We start from the raw sequence: 8,043 nt of genomic DNA on the forward strand, positions 1-8,043 counted from the left end.
ACTCCGATCCAGGGGCCTACCCTGGCTCCTCCCCCATCAACCAGTATATATACACACAAGGTCGGGTCTCTTGGATTTCTCTTCACTTGATACAGCAATCGTGCTGTGACGGTTCCACCTGAAGACGGAAGCTTGTGTTGCCTCCGAAACGTCGTGATTTTTTATTTTACTTTCATTAAAAATATTTTTTACCTTACCTACCTGACTTTACCGAAAAAACCTAAGAGTGTGAGTCCTTGCGGTCACGAAAGCTTCAAATCTAGAACTGTTTGGAAGACGACGGATAAACCCGCGGGGATTGCCCGTCGGGATTAAACCTCGACGCAGACGGAACAAAACAAACCAACGACAACAAGGAGGACTTTCTCCAAAATGGAAACACGATGTTTATTTAAATCTTAGATTGCCCGTAGAGCATATGTCGGGTCGCCGGGGAACACACATGCATTTAAACATGCACACCACCACCACCATCATCACCACGAAGCCAAAGATAAAAGATCCACCTCACCCGGGATAGCCTCTGAAAGGCTGTAGGGGAAGGGGGTGTTTGCGAGCACCTGTGAAGGTGGATACAGCAGGCGAGGGGGGCGGTGTGGTCAACACCACGCCCGGCCGCCTTTATCTCCCCAGTGTTGAAGTTTATACTCCGCACCAAAGTACTCATTTAAGGTTGAGTCGACCTAGGAGCCGAGGCTCTGTTTCGTTATTCGCCACTCCATGTTGTCCATGCGCGGAAATCGAACTTGGGGTCACCGGGTTCGTAGCGCAGTGCGCTAACCACTACGACACCCCTCCACTATGCTGTTATACTGACACGCACGTGCACACACACTCACAGACAACGATCCCCGTATAGCCTGACACAGACGTTTGGGCCAAGTGCTGTTAGCGAGCACCTATGAAGGCCGACACAGCACAAGGGGGGGGGGGGGAGGGGGGAGAATGCAGCACCGCACACGGCCGCATTTGTCTCCCCAGTGGCGATGGGTACTTATTTGAGGCTGAGTCGACCTAGGGGAGGGGGGCCCAGGACCGGCTTAGTTAATCTTTACTGGTGTTGGCCGTGAGCGGGAATCGAACTCATCGGGCTTCTAGTGCAGGCGCGCTAACCTCTCCCCCACCGCTCCCCATACGCACAGACGCACACACAGGACACACACACAATGTATGTCTAGAGCAGAGGCAAACATGCCAAACATATTTGCGGATTAACCAATAATATTTCATCTGCAACAGCAGCACTCCGTTAAATCAATTACCTTTAATTCCACTTCTATGCCTGGGCAGTACAACAATTAGGGTATCAAAGACTTACCGTGACATCCGTGCGGCAGTTAGGGTTACACGTACATATACTTTGATATTATTATTTACAACATTTTGTTTTATGTAAATGTTTAAAATTTTAAAATGTCTGCCTGGCCCTGTTACGGGAGGGGAATGTCACTGCGTTCAAGTGTGGCGAGTCTTGTAGTTACGCTCGGATCGAAGTTCATCCCCTGAATACATCTCTGGGGCTCGGAGAGACAACTTCGAGTCGAGGGTTAGGCAGACGCGGGGAATCAACTAAAACATTTTAACAAAATCCGATGCAATGGGTAACCCTGGTGCTGCGTGGTATGATGTGAGCGAGCCACCCGCTGGCGCTCCGTACCCTGCATTTGTAAACAGTTCCGAACCACCGATACCGTCGCTTGCCTATCGCTTCGGAAGACTGTCGCAAGGCCCAATCTTGTTCATGTAAGGGTTAGGGTGAGTCCGAGTGCTTAAATGCCCCGGCATCTCGAAGCGCCTTACAACGCACCTCAATCGTTCCGTTGCCCAGCTGCACTTTTCATCTTAGCCGAGGGGACCCCCCGATGGCAGCTGTCCGTGTGCACCACAAGATGTATGCAACACGAAAGTGGGCATTAGTCTGCCAGCATGAGGCTGTGGTGTTATTGGTTATTCCAGTTCAGTCATTTGTGAGTAGTTTTGTAAATTCGGACAATGCCGCCAGCGCACGTGGGTGGCCTACAGCGTTTGTAATAACAACCAGGGGGGTCTATAGCGGCCACTGTGATGCAGATGGCACGGACCTAGAGGCTAATGCGACCGGCAGTATTCACCGGTGCAGCCAGCGGAACTTGAACCACGAACCTCTCCAACAAACGGCAAAGATCATATACCACATGGCCACATCACCTACCACTCATGCTATCACCTGGCCACACTATCACCGGCCACACCACCTACCGACCACACTATCACCTGGCCACGCTGTCACCCGGCCACACTATCACCCGGCCACGCCACCACTCAAGCACACCACCATTCGGCCATGCCACCACCATCCACACCACCACCATCCACACCACCATCTGGCCACACCACCACCCGGCCACACCACCACCCGGCCATGCCACTGCCCCTCCTCGTTGTTCCGTTCGGAGCGGCGTGGTTGACTTGCATACCCTTTGTGGTGACAATGTTCCCGTGGCGGCGGCCGGGTGAAAGGTGGCTGGGACTTTTAAAGACAGAAAACAAAAGGGATGCACAGCAGCCCCCCCCCCCCCCCCCCGCTACTCGCCGCCAGGTCAACCCCCACGTTGATGTGGAAGCGCATCTCTAAGTAATGTACGTACGTTGACATTCTTTTGCATCACTGTACGTAGCCAACTACGCTAATCGGAGGTTCGGGGGAAGGACAACAGACTAAACACAAAAATTATTTCTAAATAAATTCGTTTTCAAGACAGAAATTAGATTTTCGAGATAGCTCCGCCAATGACGAGTCGGTGCCTTCGCTCGAATCCGTCGCGAGTATTTGGACACGTGCGGAGGCAGGGGGGGGGGGGGGCCCGTCGCCCCACCAAGTTTTTATACGACAACGACGACGACGACAGAAGAGGGACAGAAGTATTCTTACGCACCAGCACGAGGCCCTCGTGCCCCAACGCGCGCGCCCCGCACGACGCGGCGCAAGTGCAAATCGTCGTGGAGGGAAATCGGAGCCGCCACCGAGCTGATGACTCGGTGACGACTCTGTGCGCTCGCACGTTCGCGCGTGGACGCGTGCATTCCTGCGGTCGCTAAAAACACAGCGCGCCACTCGGCACTGCCTCCTTTCGAGCGCTCGCACCTGTGCTGAGCTTTCTGCGGGACCATCATCATCATCATCACCAGACGTGGTCAATCTACTGCTGGATGAAGGTCTCCCCAAGCCACCGCCACCGCCGGTGGAGGTCAATTGTGGCTGCGATGCAACGTTTACACAGCGACGCGACGATTCGCTTTGTGGCCGTGCCCGGTGGCTTCAACCTCGCTCGGGATCGTGACTACCGACGTGGCCAATTTCTGTCGTAAATTTATTGATCGGTTTGACGGCAGCATTGAAAGGCGTGAGTTTGACATCTGCAGCGCGAACATAACGAGCAGGTCGATGATAAATATCGTCGGTATTGTTGTTGTTGTCCAATGACCCACAAGACACCGCGAGGAGCGAACGATGCAGACGTCTTGCTCGAAGTTGCCTGCTGCGAGAAAACTGAACTCCGCACCAACGCTCGCCTGCTGCCAACGCTGACGCGGATTTTTATGCTGAGCTCACAAGAGCGCCTCCCGGACAAACGCAGCCACGAGCCGGGCAGAGCCGCGCGGTGACGCCGCAACCGCTAAACAATACCGGCGCCGGTCACTGCAAATGTCGATTTTCGTTTTCTAACGTTCCATCACCGAATCGCGTCTACTGGACACAAACTGAAAAGGAAGGGAAATCGTCTCGGCCGCGCGGCTAGCTTCAACGAGGTCATCCATGAGGGTTCTCTCGGGAAAACCCGGCGAGACGCGAGCGACTGCGAGAAGATACACGGGCGACCGGTTTATTTGTTTGTTACAAGTGAAATAAAAAAAAAATGAAAATCTAAACACGTTTTCACAAATCCTCGATTTTGGTCACGGCTACGGGCACCGTTACCGCCAGCTCCTGCAACTGAACGAAGTGACGTCGATGTGCGTGGAAAACGAGGCAAGCGGAGGGGTGAGACGGGGCGGCAACTGCGATGGAGGCAGCTTCGCCCGCGTCACAGTTCATCAGTGTTCCGTGACCCCGGGGGGCCCTTCTCTCTACGTGGGCACACTGCCAGTGTTGACCCCTGATCCCGTCTGGGCGGAGCCAAAGTCCGTGGGGGCGGAGCTGAACTCCACGGAGGCGGAGCCACTGACGTAAGGGGCGTGGCCACCGCCGTAGGGGGCGGAGCCACCGCCGTAGGGGGCGTGGTCACCGCCGTAGGGGGCGGGGCCATCGCCGTAGGGGGCGGGGCCACCGCCGTAGGGGGCGTGGTCACCGCCGTAGGGGGCGGTGACGTGGGTGGGGTGGAGCTCCTGGGCGCCCGGCCCCCAGGGGCCCCCGAAGGCGCCGCGCTCTGATTGGCCATCGCTGCCGTCGCTGCGGGGCTTGGCGTGCCGGTGGGCGTGGCTGGGATCGACTCCGCCCCCGATGTTGAATGACAGCTCCGTCTCTGGGATGACGACGTCTTCGTCGCGAAGTCGTCCCTCGTTCTGAAGGTCACACAGAGGGGTCATCGGTGGCGGTGGCGGTGGTGATAACGAGGGCATCACATGAGCCACCTTCCTCCACCCCAGCACGGCGAGTCCGAGAGCTGTCACGGCTCGGTGTGTCTCGTTTAACAGCGACCACTCGTTCACATTGGCCCCAACTCCATAATAGAGGGGTTTTATTTTTAATTGGGTCAGATCGCGCAAATATAAATGCGTGTCGTTAAACCCGCCACCACTCGACACGGCCAATTAGTACAAAGGTCGACTCAGTTTATTGACCACAGACGGATGATGGCGGGGACTGTTTTGACCATTGACCCTTTGACCATTCTTCCTTTTTTGCTAAATTTAAGGGCTGGATACGGAAGCAAAAATTTACAATTTACGTGAGCAAGAGTTGCCTGATTAAGCCAGCACCTCACCCGATTGCCTTTGCCTCTCCAGTATTGCTGTCGCTCTACACACCGCAGCAGGAACTCACTTAAGGCTGAGTCGACCTAGAGGAGGCCCAGGGCCGGTTAAAATATTCGTCACTGACGTTGGCGATGAGCGGGAATCAAATGCGTGCCGCTGGGTCGGTAGCGCAGCGTGCCAAACCACAGCGCCGCCGCTCCAAACACGCGCACAAACGTGCACACGCGCACAATCGCACACTCGCACAATCGCACTCGCTCACCTGCATGGCCTGTGGGCTGGTGAGGAGGCGGGCGAGGGGCGCGCAGCAGCCGGGCAGGGTGGCGGTGAGCGGGGGCCCCGCGTGCGTGAGCAGCGGCTTCAGGTAGCTGAGCGGGCGCGAGCTTGTTAAGGGAGGAACGACGGATGAGCAAGCGATTTAGCGATCGATCGAGCGAGCGATTGAGAGAGCGATTGAGTGAGCGATTGAGAGAGCGATTGAGCGATTGAGAGAGCGATCGAGCGAGCGATTGATCAATCGAGCAATCGAGCGAGCGATCGAGCCTTCGAGCAATTGTGCGATCGAGCGAACCGATCAATCAAGCAAACCAGCGAGCGATCGAGCAATCGATCAAGCGGTGGCACGAGCTGGTGGACTACGAGGAGCCGCGGGGCCATCACCGGCGCCGTCCACCCTCACCCAGAATCACAACATTTATTTATACTGGAGGAATCCGATGAGCTGCAAAGCTCTTTTTCACAGGTATCCAGCAAAGCCTCGCTGAGTCTCGACACCTTTTTATTTTCATGAGGAGGGGTCCTGCCAAGTTTTTTTGCAGGAGGCGGGACGATGTTGCTGCAGTCCAATTCTGAGTCATCTGCACCCAACCCAGAGAGAAATTGCACATTGCCTCCCATCCCCTTCCCCCCACCATTCACTGCCCCCGCCTCCAACCCACCGCCCCCCACCGTGAACACCGTGCGCTGCAGGAGGATACTTGTGATCGACGTTGTACCACGCACGGAAGAGCCACGCACTGTCCTCCTTGGTGGAGCGACCCCCGAGGCCCTGGGACGAGTCCTGCGCGATGCAGCAGGGTGGCACAGGGGACAATCGCAACGACTGGGGAGAGCGAGTGGTGGGGTGCGAGTGGTGGGGTGGGAGTGGTGGGTGTGAGTGGTGGGGTGGGAGTGGTGGGGTGGGAGTGGTGGGTGTGAGTGGTGGGGTGGGAGTGGTGGGGTGGGAGTGGTGGGAGTGGTGAGGTGGGAGTGGTGGGTGTGAGTGGTGGGGTGGGAGTGGTGGGGTGGGAGTGGTGGGAGTGGTGGGAGTGGTGGGGTGGGAGTGGTGGGTGTGAGTGGTGGGGCGTGAGTGGTGGTGCGTGAGTGGTGGTGCGTGAGTGGTGGGGTGGGGGTGGTGGGGTGGGAATGGTGGGGTGTGAGTGGTGGGGTGCGAGTGGTGGGGCGTGAGTGGTGGGGTGGGAGTGGTGGTGTGGGAGTGGTGGGGTGGGAGTGGTGGGTGTGAGAGTGGTGGGGTGGGAGTGGTGGGGTGGGAGTGGTGGGTGTGAGTGGTGGGGTGTGAGTGGTGGGGTGCGAGTGGTGGGGCGTGAGTGGTGGTGCGTGAGTGGTGGGGTGGGAGTGGTGGGGTGTGAGTGGTGGGGTGCGAGTGGTGGGGCGTGAGTGGTGGGGTGGGGAATGGTGGGGTGCGAGTGGTGGGGTGCGAGTGGTGGGGCGTGAGTGGTGGGGTGGGAGTGGTGGGGTGCGAGTGGTGGAGCGTGAGTGGTGGTCGCGTGAGTGGTGGGGTGGAGTGGTAGGGTGTGTGAGTGGTGGGGTGCGAGTGGGTGGGGCGTGAGTGGTGGGGTGCGAGTGGTGGGGGCGTGAGTGGTGGTGCGTGAGTGGTGGGGGTGGGAGTGGTGGGGTGTGAGTGGTGGGGGTGCTAGTGGTGGGGTGGGAGTGGTGGGGTGCGAGTGGTGGGGCGTGAGTGGTGGTGCGTGAGTGGTGGGGTGGGAGTGGTGAGGTCCACACTCACTCTGCGTGAAGGTTCTGTGAAGGAGTCGTCGTCCGGGTCTACGCCCACACTGCAGTGAGGACACAGACAGAGATGCAAACAGAGAGACACAGACAGGGAGAGAGAGACACACACACACAGACAGGGAGAGAGAGAGACACAGACTTTATCTCTGCTAAAATCGCAGTTCCTGATGAACTGTAGAGAGAGAAAAAAGGACTCAGAGGCGCCAGTAGGAGGTACCGACAGACAAGCGGGAAGGCAGCAACCACCAGGCGGCGAGCCGGCGCTACCAACAACTGCCCCAAGCTCTGCGGTCCTCTATATATGACGGTTGTTCTCGGCCAATGAATGAGTGTTTACACGTGGGAGGAAACCGGAGCGCCCGGAGAAAACCCCACACGTGCGAGGGTGAAACACGCTATCCCCATGCAGAGGGAGCAGGCGGAGTCCACATGTTGCACAGGACGGGTACGGGGGCACCTCCTCGACGTGCACAGGAACGGAGTTCCACAACATCTGCGAGCGACGATCCACCAACCACTCGCTGCCCTGCACACGGAGCTGGATTACACAGGCCATGTGCGTAAGCCACTACCGCCCGGCGAAAATGATCACATCACCTGCGGAAAACCGACGTGTGTGTGTGTGTGACGTTGAACTTCTTTCGCACTCTACGCAGCCGCTCTGCTTCGCCACTAATATCCCGTGCTCAAAATAGTTTTGAGTGCGTGCCTCCCCCACCTCCCCGCCGTGCGCGCGGGAGAGAGGGATTTGTTTTTCTTTTTGACACTGTGGCTGCCGCCACGAGCTCGCAGGTGGTGGCCGTGGGCGTGCCGAGGAGATTATCTGGGCTCCGCACGAGGCTCTCCGCAGCCGTATCTCTCTCTCTCGTCCCCGGTGGAAATTTCCTGCCAACGGGCAAGCGAGCCGCACCGAAAGGAACAAATGAGCAACTTCAGCCCTGGTGTATTTCGTCGTCGTCATCGTCGTCATCGTCGTCATCGTTAATCGGCGTTAAATCATTATCTATCCACTGCTGGACTTGCGGGTGCGACAGTCGAGGTCTTGAGTGCTGCACACGAGGTGACGTCCACGATGGA

At 57.4% G+C, this 8,043-nt stretch overlaps 1 protein-coding gene across 1 annotated transcript in view; it reads right to left on the reverse strand.

Moving 5' to 3' along the window:
* Window positions 1-359: 359 nt before the first annotated feature.
* Window positions 360-8,043, reverse strand: part of LOC144732565 (sodium/hydrogen exchanger 9-like) — a 52,571-nt gene continuing 44,887 nt past the window's right edge. Inside the window, exons 13-16 of the mRNA XM_078614002.1 lie at window positions 6,962-7,010; window positions 5,934-6,016; window positions 5,219-5,324; window positions 360-4,542 (exon numbers count right to left, since the gene is read on the reverse strand). Coding sequence (XP_078470128.1) covers window positions 4,108-4,542; window positions 5,219-5,324; window positions 5,934-6,016; window positions 6,962-7,010 — 673 coding nt within the window. The 3' untranslated portion in view covers window positions 360-4,107. The remainder of the gene's footprint in view (window positions 4,543-5,218; window positions 5,325-5,933; window positions 6,017-6,961; window positions 7,011-8,043) is intronic.

The sequence above is a fragment of the Lampetra planeri genome, chromosome 43 (genome assembly GCF_965212315.1).
Source record: "Lampetra planeri chromosome 43, kcLamPlan1.2.h2, whole genome shotgun sequence".
Lineage (NCBI taxonomy): Eukaryota > Metazoa > Chordata > Hyperoartia > Petromyzontiformes > Petromyzontidae > Lampetra > Lampetra planeri.